The sequence below is a fragment of the Dermacentor silvarum genome, chromosome 8, assembly GCF_013339745.2.
Source record: "Dermacentor silvarum isolate Dsil-2018 chromosome 8, BIME_Dsil_1.4, whole genome shotgun sequence".
In the NCBI taxonomy this organism is placed as follows: Eukaryota; Metazoa; Arthropoda; class Arachnida; order Ixodida; family Ixodidae; genus Dermacentor; species Dermacentor silvarum.
Window position 1 is genome coordinate 60,974,516 of NC_051161.1, and position 15,397 is coordinate 60,989,912.

Here is a 15,397-nt window from a genome sequence, read left to right on the forward strand (position 1 = left end):
ACGACAGTTGTCATATTTTCTCGGTTTGTTTCTAAGCAAAAGTTGTGCCTTTTATGTTAAAGTCCTTCATATACCGCAATACCGGCGTAACTGTGATTCTGCAATACTGAAAGTTCTGTCTCTGAACGACAATACCTGCCGCTGAGAGCTTCGTTCCTGCTTCGGCTTATTCCAACATTCTGAAATTCGTTTCTTTTCTGACGATCGACAACGCCTGCAGAACGGGGATGGCATTTTCAAACTATGCTTCCGTTTTAGCTGTTAGATGGAGAACTTTCAAGGGCTATGACAAAAATGGCACGCATTGCTATGGAGGAACTTCCGCCACATGTGTCCACAGCATCCGCAAGCAGGTGCGCTGCACATATCTTGCCTATGTAAAACGATCGGTAGCCCAAGTATGCTACCTAGTACAAACATAGGAAGCAAAAGTTCATTGATCACACTTGTATAGCACGTTAGATTAGATGTTTGATGTTCTCTATTTGGGCTATATCACATTTTTTGGTACACAATTAATAAGGTTTGACAATTCTGTCACTAAAGGTGCGCTCAATGTTTGACACTAACTGCTTGCCGCTGGACGGTACAGCCATCAACTTTGAGCACGTCTGATGCATGCCACGCACTACGTCTCTAGGCCTTAGTTCAACAGCGCGCCCAGGTACCAATTGTTTCGTCCTGCTGCACAGCGTGTGCTGCCCAATGCAATCTAATAATTCTACTCGTTTACCATGTTCGTATGTTTTTGCCAGACACAGAATTTCCGTATCGCTAAATTTGTTAACGATCAGACTCTCTTGAAGTAGTCATTGAACACTAAAGTTAGGATTGTTCTCACATAAATGAAACTGTGACATTGATCATCTGCCCGATATCTAGTGTTACACGCTCGGGTTGTTTAAGCACCCCTCTTCTAACTAAAGTTTTTTAGAGCTTTACAATTACGCAGAAAATATATATCACTGATTTATTGGTCCATAAAAGCTTTCTGTATGGCTGACTTGTTGTAAGCCTGTTAGTCGCAACATGATGCATCTGACAATCTTTGCTTCAACTTATAACTAAACGGAGTAAATTGACCAGTTTCAACCGTTGATAGATACATCCGTGCTTCATTACAGAGGGTACTGAAAAGAACTGCACTTTCTTCAAGATATCACCCAAGAACCTCTGGCGATCTGCCTTACTTGCTCTCCATCACAAATTGCAAACTGTTTGTCTTTTAATCTACCATTTATCATTAATTAATCTACCAGAAATTGAACTGACAGAGCTTGACTGTGATTTGACTCAGTGAAGCATGGATTTGAGTGACGTTCTGTGGGAAACGGCATTTTTTTTACAGGGAATCGCAAAACTTTCTTCATAAGAAAGCCGTATGGGTTTCATTTGTAGCTTTGGGCTACAGTTTGGGGGGTAACAATATTTTCATTTCGCAGGCGCATTATGTGTTACAAATACCAATTCGAGATGAAATTATTTACTGAAGAATTGCTTGAAAGAAGGCGGCAGTTCCATTTAAGCTGTTCATACCGGAAAACTATCAACTTCTCTCTATCGGCCTTCGAAGTTGTCATTCGCTAAAGATCCTTTGAGAACGCACTCGGAGAAAAGCCTCTGCGCATACTCTAGGCATTGAATCTTCTTTAGAGTCAGTGAGAAATACCACATTTCGAGAGAGAACAGCACTGGGTGCTCATTATGAGAGGCCGCGTGCTGAAACATCACTGGTTTTTGGCAAATAAATCAATGACAATTCCTATTCCTGCCCAACCATTATAATAGCTGAAATTAATTCTACCAGAAACCTTTTGATGCCCCAGTAAAAAAGAAACCTGTTTGGAAAGTGACCGAGGGAATGCAGGGACGTCGCTAGAGATCTTTAGCAGAGCCCCGGAACATTCCAAATCAAGTTCTCCAGAAGGAATTGCAGTCATAGTACAATCGCTGAATAAGTGACAAACTCAAGATGGGACTGTGCGGAAGGCGACGAAACCACGAACAGCTTGTACGTGCTAAGTCCGCGAGCTTTTCGGGCAGATGTCGTATGCCACCAAAGTCACGTATGTTTTAATCTCTTAAACTCTTATATCATAAAGAAGTCTACCTTTGCAGCGTCCCGCTGACAAATGTTTGTCATTGCTTTGCCAGTGAGTGCCTTTTTTGGCATTGCGTTGCTTTGCACGAAGAAAAGATACGAGATGTATAAAAGGACCGGTGTGATCAGGTCTCAGTTGTGTGATACCCTCTCAGTTACAAAAGATCAACAGAGGCCCTGTGCGTTAGATGTAGTAAGTCATACTTTGCTCAACAAGCAGGTGAATAATTCAGCAGCACAAAGATTGCGAGCAATTTTCCACTAGTATGCTTGATTTCCTATGTTGTGTGGACAGAAGAATTGTTGAAGCAAGAACGGCCATAAGTTTTAGATGCTCACATGCATGCGATGTTTCAGTTTCAGTTTATTGAGCATTCTTTTTCACACAATGATATGTTAAAGTACAATGTTCTATATTCCTTACTTGCGCCTAATTTCTAATTTACCTTGCGCTATGCCTTGTGCTCATTTTCAAATTCTGCTGTAGATAACTGCTTGTGTGCTAAGCGGCTATTTCCTTTTGCACAACTTCATATACACCTGCACATATGTTTAATGGCAAAGAAAATTCCAACTGTTCAATATGTTCTTATCATTTTCCATGTCGCGTACTGTTTCGCTTAATTATGTTGATTCTCTAACCGCGGGAGTCAAATTTTCCTCCAGTGCCCCATCTTTAACGTAGAAGGTTGTTGTACCGGTGACAATAGTGGTAAAGAACGTTTCAGGACATCCACTCACGGAATCCTGGCCAAAGGAAGAGAAAGTCTTTCTGAAAGTTGTAAGTTTGATACAAAAATGTCACAGTTTCGCCCTAAGGGCGAAGCAATGAATGCGATAGCAACACAGCAATGTCATACGAAGTAAGGTGAGCGGCTTTGGTAGCAATATGAATTGTAGTAAACATGAGCTGATTAAGTAAGCAGGTGTGCTGCGGCGTAAGTAGACCGACATGAAGAGAGACTCGATGACCACGAGAAGGCGCGTGTGAAACGGTGGTGTTGATGAGAAGCGCTGCCCGTGAGCAGCGCGTGCGAAGGGACACACCTGTAGCGCTGCACTGCCGATCCGGGCAGCATTGCATGTGTAGCGTGCGTTGGAAAATGTGGCCCGACTATTACTAACCGTGGTGTGAGCGCACACAAACAAACATGAATAGATCACACTGAATGACTGCAGACAACGACTGTCAAAACGCTGGCAGCAAGCGCATATACGCCGCAGCGGGCGAAGGTACGTGCGGTCTATCGTTTCAACGGAAACTGAGCGGCGAATGCGCAGCGCATAAAGGTCAGAGCCGTGTAGAGATAAGAGACGGTGCGGGGCGAACGACGAGCGCGGTTGTTGGCAGAGTAGAAGTCCCCCCCCCCCCTTTTCCGGCGCTCGCTTCCCGCTTCCTTGCTTGCGCCTGGGAGATTGAGTGCGTTCGCTCTCCGTGACAGCGTGCGTCCCCGCACGCTTCCGCTCGGCCATACGGCGTGCGGCGAAGATTTTATCTATACGGAACCTCACGGCGACGACGACGGCGACGGTGACGCCGACGGCAGAAATCCGGTGGAAGTGTCCATATAATTGCTATCGCAATAAAAATAACGTAAGGTATATATAGCGTGGACAACGCGAGAAATATACAAATAAAACGGAAAATAGGTAACTTCATACATCGTAGCTGCGACATGGAAAGCATATGGATGGACGGTGTCAAGAATTATCCAGGAAAGAAACCTCATTAGACAGCGACGCTGAATGTTGGCTTTTGAATGTTCAAAAAATCGAAAACGCCTCGACGATTTCATGCGTGCGCTGGTATCTGTGGCTTGCGATTATGGTGGTGCCTCCAGGGTGCTTACTATGCAGTGCTATTTCAGAACACAGGCCACTGTATAAACATACAAGTACTTGCTACAAATCTTTGTGTTGGGGCTTCCTTGCCACTTCGAAGCGTCTTGTTTCACCCAGGCGGCCGCAGCCCTTTGTCCTCGGTTACCTGTGTACGCTCCTAATTAATCAGACGGACACAATCTTGTGGCAGCTTATTATAAAGGTCCTTCAAATATCCTGATTGAGCACTGGTACATAATGTTTCTCTAAATGAATAAATTAACAATTAACACAACGCCATGGCGCTGCATGGTGTTTCTATGCATCAATATTTATCTCAGGCGAAAATTTGGAACGGTAGAAGGCCAACTATCCAACAATAAGTACGCGTTTCTGAAAGGACCACAAAATTGAGCTGCCCTGTAAATTTCGTGTCTAGGATTGCCAGAACATCTTCAACATTTACAAACAAGATTGCTGTTTCTGTAGTTCTTGCTGTCGAAAATGTCGCTTGTGTACTTATAAATGCAGAAAGAGAAATATATAAATAATGGCATATACAAATTATGTGTCGAGGCTTACTTGGGAGAGTGGGTAAGGCGAGGGGATATATCGAGTGACGCTCTTTCCTTTCGCCTCTCTTCTTCTTGGCGTGTTGCGTGTTTCCGTTGCACGAAAGGTGAGGAGAGTTAACTATGGCTCACTTTTGGACCTTCACATGGGAAGCCTTATAGTGAGCTAAGCGTCTTTTTGACATTAACCCATGGTTGGACCCAGTACTCAACCGTGACCTCTTAGGCCCGTACTTTTTTTCTGAACATCTCGAACCCTTCGCCTTCCCGAACGAGGTGCAGAACACTTACCGCTTTTGCGCATGCATAGCTTTTCACTTGAGAAGGTGATTGCCGGTTTCCTTTATTTGATTCATCTCTATTTTTAATGGTGGTGCCCGCAGGTCTTCAAAGGCACCACAATATGTAAATTCCTTCTTTCGCCACTTTCCAGGTTTCCACTGAGGCCCTTGTCTGGTCCAGGAGCTTTTCTGTACTTCACACTCACTTGCTTTGGCAACTTCTCTCTCAACTTCCTGTGTGAGTATTAAATTAGGCAACCCTTCCTTCAATATTCGTGCACTTTCAACTGTGGCACTTCTGCAAACGTTTTTTACTTAACTTGTGTTCACTCTGTTCTAAATCTACCCTCATATGTGCTCCATTCAACAACTTAATCTAAAAGGCGTGCTCTGTTCCATTCCTGAGACTCGTCCTAGAACTTTCTCTCCCCGTCCATCGGTTTTTTAAATGCGATTAGCATTGAACTTTACCCAGTTTGCCGTCTGTCTGTCCGTCTGTGTCTGTCCGTGTCTAACCTGTGCCACGCGAATTTGGGTCACTATGTATTCCATCAGTCATCGGGCTGTTATGCTGAGGGAACCGGGTTCAAAGCCAACCGTCGGACCAACTTGGCTCATTGGGTATGTGGCATTGGGTATGTGCCGATTTTCAATGAACCTCTTTGACACCAGCTCATTTGGCCACTGTATATGTGCCACTCTTCAGTGACTTTCTTTCATGCCAGCTTGGGTCCCTAGGTATTTGCTACTGGGTATTTGGTGCTCTTCGATGCCAATTTGGGTATGTTCCCCTGGGTTAGCGCCGCTCTTCCATTGGCAAAAAATATCCGCAAGATTGCTCTGGTGCTCGGCGGAAACGGACCGGTGTCATATATGTCTTGTGTGAATATATATTCTGACACTTATGTACTCAGGAGTATCTATAGCCTTGGACTACTAATCTACCGTATAGTTTGCTTGTACCTTTTTCATTTCCTATGACAGCGGTTAACTGCGCAAATTGCGTTTGTCTTAATTGTCCGTCCGTTACGCTGACGACGACCTTTGTGATCAACAACGACACACAAAGACGATTTTTTGTCGTCATCAGGCCACCTCATCATCCCCAGCTTCGCTGTTGCCATGGCGTGAAGAAAAAGAAAAGTTAAAAAATTAAATTATGGGGTTTTACGTGCCAAAACCAGTGCTGATTATGAGGCACGCCGTAGTGGGGGACTCCGGAAATTTGGACCACCTGGGGTTCTTTAACGTGCACCTAAATCTAAGTACACGGGTGTTTTCGCATTTCGCCCCCATCGAAATGCGGCCGCCGTGGCCGGGATTCGATCCCGCGACCTCGTGCTCAGCAGCCCAACACCATAGCCACTGAGCAACCACGGCGGGCAGGCGCCACTGGAATTTGAACCCACGCCAGTGAAGCAAAGTGCATTTGGTAGTCGAGCGTGCTAACCACTGAGCTATCACGCATATTTTAAACAGTGCTGGGCAGTTAGTGCAAGGCTTTCTGCTCCACATAAGCACTCGGAGTAGTGGTGGCTGTGCATGTATTTCGGAGGCCAGAACGAGCAATACGGTAGCGGTCGAGGAAGGCATTATGGGCATCGCATAGAAATTGTTTTTGACATGATGGCGGTGTATTTGCGTGTAATCCTCCGTTGTCGTGCTCGTGTACATGGTGTCGGTGGCCCGAAGGAGGCGTGGCTGACAATGATGATGGTAATCTTCAAACGTGGCACATTCCTAGAGTAGATAATGTGCCGAGAATAAGGTGGTTGGTGGGGAACAACGTCGAAAGCATCGAGAACGTCAATGCTAACAGCGACGACGCAGGAACAACGATACATAATTTACACAGTATACATACCTCACAGGATCCACAGCCGCCAAGTGTCCTGTATAGTAGCGCTGAAAATGTACAGAAAAAAATAAAATGGGTCATATCTCGTAGGTGGCACTGCGTCATTTAACTCACGTGACATCAGTTGTAGGAGTTTTGGCCTCAAAGTTGTCTAAACCCCAGGCGGGACCTTCAAAACGAGTCATCGAGCCTGGAAAGCATACAGCATTTAACACAGCAACTGCCTCCTCACCTGCTGCCTATATATTGATTTAGGAAAAAGTGAAGGTAGAAAATGGTCTAAAAACACTTCAGATATGAAGGTCATCTCATATGCCACGCTGCAGTCACGTTGGGGAGTTTAGTGCTTGGACGTTGACATACTGAACAATGGAAACAAAGAAATGTTATTGTGACAAACGGAAGCAAAAATGGTGCACCAAGGCTATCTGAATGAAATATACTTAATTAGTAAATGTAGAACCGCCTCGACCAACATAAAATTAGCATAAGCCTTTGATCAAACACCAGCGAATGAAAGGCTCCATAAAGTTATGCATTATTACTAAATAAATCTAGCTCACATGGACAGACATTACCACTCTGACTTCCCCCTGTCTATGCGCGTAGCTCGAATTCCACAACATTGTCCCTATGTCATACAAGAAGGAAGTTAAGTGCATCACTAAGAAGAAAAAGTCGGAACTTAATTATCTCAACCACACTGTTTTATCTGTACTATCGCACAGTTGTACTTAACTTTCAAATATGTCAAAAAGTTGTTTTCGAATTCTCACTTTAAAAAGTTTTCATACGACCACACCCCTCCTTACTAACCGCCCTATAATTGCGGCTTCCTTGTCCAGTTCCCCTGTGTGGGTGGACCCAATTATTTGAGGAAGAAGCAGGCAACCGAAAGTAAAATTATCTTCACGGTAGTAGAATGCTGTTGTCGCAGTAAATAGGTTCAGAGCCTAAGGAATCGCTGAAGTATTATGTATTTTTTTTATTACAGCGAAGCTGTATATGGCTAGGCGAAATCAAAATCCGTCCATTCGATGTGTGCAGAAACTATCAACATCAGCAATGGCTCGAGCGTCATCGTCTTCTTCCACAGTTGGCTCTGTTATCGCTCATCATTCTAGCGTAGAATTTCACTTCTGTAGTCGTAATAGGGAGGCCGCGTTTACGGGGGTATGAGCCATTGCTTAAGAGGGTATGATCCACTCATTGTCTTACGTGACGAACAGATTTATTTTTAAAGCAATTTAATTTTTAAGAATCGCAAGCGGCAATGCGACAACGGCGGACTGCGGGCGTACCGTCAGTGACGTCGTTCTCTCCGTCGCGGTCGAACGTGCGTGTAACATCATTAAGAAACACAAAGACGTAACCAATAATTGAGAAAGACTGTAATGAACCGTCGACATTAACCCAGTGATAAACACCGGGACCGCAAGCTTCAGCTTCGCTGGTTAACCATCTGTACGGAGTGCTTGGGCGGTCATTTTCTAACTGCTCGTCCCATCAACACATCGCTTTGCAAAGTAGTGTGGAATCTCTCGCAAGACTCTTTCTTGCGCCTTTAACACCCTTCGATTCCCCTTATTCTTGTGCATTGTTTCGACTGTAGTATTAAGGCGAATCTTTCTTTGCCTCTTCCCATCATATTACGGGTGCTGGCTGCTGACATGCACGACTGGCCGATACCTGAAATAGTGCAAACTACAAGGTGGCGTCGCCACCCGTACTTTGTTTTTGCGTCTTTTCTGGCAAGCCGAGCATCTGCTTTTGGCAAGACTGTAAATTATTTTAGTGTAACCTAAACCAATCGCTTCATGATATCTTTATTACCTTCGTGTGCCATCTGCAAGATCATGAAGATAACTCATTGCATCTCTTATAATTTTCTCTTCAGCGAGCGCTGTAGTGTATGGGTTAAAAAACATCCATGCTCATAGCGAGGATTTCGTTCTTGGCACATATAGAAAATGTGTGCTTACACTTTTCTGGGAAACCTTGCTCATTCAATTGTTTTTTTTCCTGTACTTAGCTGCCTGTATAGGCCTTTCAACTTGTGTGGTTAAGATACCAGCGTTGTATAATAGTATTTTCTTCGCCAATATTTTTGAGCAGCGAGATACATTGCGTACGTACGCCAACAATAACGAATGTCTAAAAGATAGCGTTCTGTTTCTTCATTAATTTTTTTATTATAAACTAAAAAACAATGATTCAACTCTCCTCAGTACATGCCTTCCCTACATCAACGAGGTCACTTTTCTCGCATTCTAGCTCACTTCGCGCAGTTTTTCTTTGCGACCTGTGACGGGTGGCGAGATGCGTTGTTACTGGAAGATTTTGCACAAAAGCGGCAATGTTGCCACTTCACGGGCAAGACATGCAATGTAACTTTTCATTCTAACAAAATCGGAACGCGTTTTGACTTTTGTATTTCGTGCGCCTCAACACTGCCTCCGCATTCCACGGCGCTGTTTGTGACGCAGGTGATGCATAACGACTCCGACGGATAACGATGGATAACTCCGGCAGAGAAGCGGAGGTGATGGATGAGTCAAATGGGCGAGCACTAGTGAAGGAAGAGCCAACGGAGCAAACAGAATTGCCGGGCGACTCAAGCGGACAAGCAGAGGTGACGGGAAACTCCATCGAAAAAGCACCGTTGGCGAATCACAACCCCAATTCCGGAGGAAGCGAACCTTTTGTGTTCTGGCGACACGTTCCGCCACCGACACTCTTCTTCCTGCCGAGATTCGGACCGCATTGCTTCTACGGTGGCGTAACACCACCACCGTATGGCGTTTTCCCACCACTGTGGAACGGGACTCGCTGCGATATTTGGCCAGTGGATACTCGACAAGCCGCCGTAGACGTTCAGCTTACCCCTCCCACTGATGAAGTAAATTCTCCGACGCACCACATTCACTCTTTTCGCGCCGAGAGCCATGACTCCGCGCCAATGGAAATCTCACCATGTGCGAGTCCCTTAACACAGTCGACGAACACACCGACAGAGCGCGGGGCTGCAGCACCTGCTATGAAAGCCGAGAGTTCAACGGACTCGACTACTGAAGTCAACAGGAATCGGGCGGTGAAATCTCTTAGCCTCGAGAAGTGGACACCAATGCCTCGCGCACTGAAGCCAGTTAAGTATCATGACGTTAATCCTTGCACAGCCGAGTCGTCAGTGCTGTCGCTGTTGAAACAGTGCAAGTCTTGCACGAAGAAAATGGCGCGAACTAAACGTCAGGGTGCTACTTACGCAGCGGAAGAATGCACGTGCGCGCAAGAATTTGCACCAGGCAAAGTCCAGGTTGAAAATACTGAGAGTATCGCGAAAACAAAAACAGGTCTCGAAAAACTTGGACCACTGACTGCGAGTACAAAACCTGCAGCTGCGCAACAAGACCCTGTGGTGACTGGTGCAGATAAGTCCATTGTCGGTAGTGAACCCAACCTTGCTTCTATGAAGTGTAGGCAGAGCGCTGATTGCATTTCCGGATCTGCTGCCAAGCTTAGTGAGGAGACGCGATCTTTGAGTACCTTTTGTACAGAGAGAAAGTCCACATGTGCTGAATCGAGTGTGCATTCCATCCCGGTTGTCGAGAGGCGAAGAGCAGAACAGAATTACTGGCATCGTCAACGAACACCACAACGAACAACACCGCGTAACGCTCACATTACCGATTGCCTTGGGGCTAACACTAGCGAAACGTTCACGCACTACTCGCACAGCGACATTCCTGCCGAGTGCATTGTGAACCGATTTGTTGAAGAAATTCGTGCTGCGAGTGAACAAAAAAGTTGTGCTGGTGATCCTCGTGTAAGGGTAAAAATAGCCGGAGCGTACATTCCTGGTCCGAGGGTCGACAATTTACACACAACTGTCATTGATATAAAGATGGACCCTTTGTTAGGCGCCTGTGTGGAGCACGCAGAAGGACCCTTTATGCTTCCGTCAGAACTTGAGGAAGACGACAAAGGTTGGTTGTGGACCTTCGAGTGAGGCTCCGTGTAGCAACACATTTTGTCATAGAGGACTTTTGGTCGTGGTTTCACTGTAAAAAAAACTCGTGTATGTGTTACGTGAATGTGTTTCTTTTTCGAGGTTTGAGTGGTGTTAGTGTGATATCGGTGTTAACATGAATGTTACTGTGGCTCAGGTGAGGTGAGTATTGAACGCTTTCCTCACTCTTAGCTGTGGCCCAGTGAAAGGTAAGTGTAGTGAAATGCGCGCTCACACCATCTTGACGCCTTGATGAACTATTGTAGTCGACAGGCTTCGCACTGGATTTCGTTCAGAAGCGAAGTTCCGGCCACACAAGTTCCGATACCGACTGTTTTCTAGAGGAAATATAATAATCTTGTCGGGAAGCCTGCAGCGCAGAGATAAAACATTGCAATGCTGTAGCATAAATGTAGTTAGTTTGGTACTTCAATATCAAGAGTTTTATATTTAAAGCGGTGGCTTGTGGTTGTATAGCCGGTATTAGCTTGCTTGTATAACTTCTGCCTGTGTTTTTAGCTGCAGTTACGACGCAGCTAAACAAAGCAGCTGTGACGGTTTGTCACATTTGGGCAAGCCGTCAAGCTAATTTAAGAACCGATACATATCACACAACTGTGCCCGAAAACTTCATGAGATGACTTCGCAATACAGCTAGCGTGGTGAATAAATTTTAAGTGGAGTGGTAAGACTAGTACTTCGACGTAAAATTTGTCACGATAATGGATTTCATCGCATACCTTAACATAACCGTAAGCAATGTAAATGTTTTCTTATTTAAAGATTGCTAGAAAGTGCTTCCCATTTCAAAATAATTGAGCTGCAAAACGGGTCGATAGAAAACTTGAATGCTTTCGCCATTGTAAAAGAAAGCTTCGAGCTTGGCAACATTTTGAACTCATTATGATCATAATGAGTTCAAAATGTTGTGAAGTTCTAGAAGTATCTAGACGGAAGCTAGATACTTCTCGAAGTAGCTAGGTTTGAAGCTAGACCTTGTGAAATGAGCTAATGTTGCTACTCGCAACTAAATAGCGTTTTTGTTATCTTGATGAGACCGAAGGTAGCCAGTGTGGTTGGCTCCACTGTGACTACTGGATGCCGCTAACGGCAAAACATTAAAACACAAGAAAACTTTCTTTTTTCATCGCTCCTTTGGAGTGCTTTACGGCAATAAAAGCAATAATAGGATAATAAAACTTCCGCAATAATAATGATGCAAGTACATAGTTCTGGAGAACAGTGGCCATAACCGCTGAAAACAGGTTTGGAGCCACAGGCACCCGTATACATTTAGCATCTGTATGATGGTGCATGCAGTGAAAACGCCACACGTGTACAACGCAAACTTCTGCCAAGTCGCACAATGAAAATAACGCAAATGAAACTCGCTATGAAACGAACATTTCAAATAGGCGAAATAGCAACAAATACATGTCATATCCTTGCGTCCCCCCTTTGCCTTGCAACCTATAGAGAAAATGTCTTAAATGCAATCGTAACAAAATTAACTGAATGGTGCGATAAACGGCAGATGGAAATTAACATAGCAAAATCTTAAGACGCAGAATTCGCTTCAATAACTCTCCCTACCTCTGACCAGTATAAAATACGCGGTATTATTATCGACTCAGCATCTTCAGTTAAGTACCTGGGTGTTCTGTTTACCTCTAATTTAGGCTGGAATACCTGAATTAAGCACATTACCACAAAGCAGGTAAAAAATTTTTCTTCTCTCAAACGGCGCTTACAACTTGGAACGCAGATACCAGACTTCGCGCATACAGTTCTCTTAGGTCCTCTCTTGAATATCCGTCCATAATTTGACCACTCCCATCACACTAATATTTCGAATCTACTCGAATCACTCCAAGATAAAGCTGCGTGGTTCATCTCTCCATACTCTTGCTATCAAAGTGTGTCCGCCTTAAATATCTCAATCTCTGTACTCTTGACATGCGCAGGAAATTAACCCGGGTGTCATTTTTCCATAGTGTTCATCATAGTAACATTCAGCTCGCTCGAGCCCATACTCTTCCAGCCTCTCTCATGTCGACTCGCGGAGACCACGTTCATAAAGTAAAACCTATATTTGCCCGGACTAACGCTTATAAAAATTCGCCTCTAGTTTTATCTATTGCCGAAGGGAACTCTTTACCTTTAAACATTGTCTCGCCGACGGAATCATTTCAAGCAGCACCACTAAGCTTCTTAGACTGAATCAACGTGTCGTAACCTACATACACTTGAATATTTGCTTTAACAGTGTTTTCATGTGCTTAATACCGTATAAACCTTTCCCCCTTACTATTATGCTTCATCAGGCACGTGATAAGTATTTTTTGTAGTTTATCTATTTTATTGGAGTGGATTGTATTGTGAAGTTTATGTTCTGATGGTGGGTTGGTCGTCACCATCGCGTGAGCGACGTGAACTCTGTTTGCCTTCTTTACTTTATCAGATATTGTATAAACTCAATCTTCTTGTTTTTTTACTGTGCCTTTTTTTTTACTCTCTCTATGTCTACTCAACGTTTAGATCATTCTTTATTGTATCTAACTTCTTCCTATGTAATTTGTATTGTACACATTGCACTTTCGCTTGACCTTCTCCATACGCCCCCCCCCCCCCCCCCTTAAGTAATGCCCATCGGGCCCTTAGAGTACTCAATTAAAACAAACATAAAGCCACACTAAAAATAACAATACCAAAAATGAAACCGATGTCATGTAAATACAAACTATGCGACCAGTCAAGTGAGGTCGTACTTCTTTGAAAGTGACGTTCTCTGATTCGAAGTAACATGCCTGAGTAGCTAGTTACCAAATGTTTTTTAGGTATTGCTTTGCACGTTCGAAAAGTTCATAGTTCAACTCTTCGCGTGGAGTGTTGGAGACCAGCGGCTTGGAGATGCGCTAAATACCGTAAAAAAGATTTCACGTGTTTAAGTTCGTGCTCAAAGTGTTTCCATAATCGCATATTGGTTATCCGCAGAAGGTTATATTATTGAACTCAAACAGCCAACCGCATAATTGTAATTGCAGCCACCATTGTAGCAATAATATTACCAAATGGGCATGTAGCTATAGCAAGAATGAATATGAGAATCGCCTTTTTGAAAGCTGGTCCGCTGGTGCTTGTACGAAATCGTCGGAAGCTGCACAAGAGCTGGTAGTCTCTCTGATGACACATTAAGCTGCATTTTACTTCGAACAGGAGTTACAACCTGGGAAACGGATCGATCGTGTTGTTTCGTTCGACACGCTCTGGTTACGGCACTGCGCGTAAAAAAAAGAAGGTATCCGAGGAAAAAAAAAAAAAAAAAACGGGACTGAACCAACTAGCTTGCCGATTCAAACCCGGTGATATTTGCCACTAATCAACGCCCACTTGGCGAAATCCAACCGATAACATTGAAATTCGGCGCTGGCAAACGCTGACAACTTTCCGTCTGGCTCATCCCGTTCCACAGTGTTGACTGAGACTGTAAAGTTGGTGCTGCAAGCACACTGAGGCGCGCTCTTCCTTCGGTGCACCTGCGTTGGCATTGCGCTGAGCCTGATTTCTTGTGTGATTTTGCTTCTTGACATGAACACTCACGCACACAAACGCGCTTATCTCGCGGCAGCTACTAAACAAATAAACAGGCAAGCAAGCAAGTAAACAAACAAAGAATGGCCTCCGAGATGCCTGTGCACTAACAGAAACATGCCTGGAAATGGATGCGTTGTCAAACGGCGGCTGCTGCATGCTTCTTCAGCTTTAGGCTGAGCACCTTACCTTCGTCCAGGAGTTTTTCAGAAGTAACCGTGAAGTTCTTTCAGACTTTCAATGTACCCCGCAGGAAATTATCATGGCGTGTAGATGCTATCATTAGTGGCTGAGACGTTTATCCTTCCATTTATCTACGTGAGCTAAAAAAAAAAAAAAAGAGAACGATGATAGGGATTTGTGCATGCAAGCTTTGCAGAAAAAACAAGCAATTCGTTCAGTTTGAATCGACAGTCGCCTGCCGGGGACACTATGTGACTGCACACAAACATGCTAAGTTCACTTAGATGCAGTTAAAGGCTCACCCGCGCAAGCAAATAAGCTTATTACCGTTTCGCATGGAGTTCTTTTGCTAAAAAACAGCAGTCTTGCACTCGTTATTGGTGACAGGGAATGGATTACAATTACTCTGCGCCAAAATGCAGCGAATTACAGTTACAAATTGTTTTAGCAAAAGCAACAGTGACCGTCATTTGCCAGTTACACACTCCGGTTAATGCCAAGTTCTAGGCGAGTACACCAAGTCCTGTGGTATTTTCGCACTAGTGCCCTTGAACTCGCAGTTGGGCAGGTGCCAGTTCGAGCTCGTACTGCGCGTTGCTTAGCGCAGCTTGCAACACCGCGTTCCAACGCCGACACCGCGTTCCAACGTCGACACCGCGTTCCAATGCCGGCACCGCGTTCCAATGCCGACACCGCGTTCCACCGCGTTGCAATGCCGACAACGCGTTCCAGCAGACCCGCTCCGTGAATGTGTCTCTCTATTTCGCTCTCATTTTCTTCATCTCTCTCCCGAGGGCGCTGAGCCGTGCTCCCTCATGGGCTGCAGAAGATAGGGTCAACCTTTCCCTTTCCACACGAACCACTTACTACTATCTCCCGAGCATACCGCGCAAAACCTCCTCTTCATCTCGCGGAGCCTTGACACGAGCGCGTGCGAACGCGCGCGAACGCGCCAGCTGTGGACAAAGACGACGCTCGAACGCA

General features: G+C 44.8%; 1 protein-coding gene across 2 annotated transcripts in view; it reads left to right on the forward strand.

The window, feature by feature from the left end:
- Window positions 1-4,943: 4,943 nt before the first annotated feature.
- LOC125947536 (uncharacterized) overlaps window positions 4,944-15,397 on the forward strand; it is a 72,291-nt gene continuing 61,837 nt past the window's right edge. The window contains exons 1-2 of one of the 2 annotated variants that reach the window (XM_049672447.1): window positions 4,944-5,013; window positions 9,120-10,673. In XM_049672447.1, coding sequence (XP_049528404.1) covers window positions 9,149-10,639 — 1,491 coding nt within the window. In that variant the 5' untranslated portion in view covers window positions 4,944-5,013; window positions 9,120-9,148 and the 3' untranslated portion in view covers window positions 10,640-10,673. Of the gene's footprint in view, window positions 5,014-9,119; window positions 10,674-15,397 lie in introns of those variants that run through there. The other variant, XM_049672448.1, reaches the window with a different exon arrangement.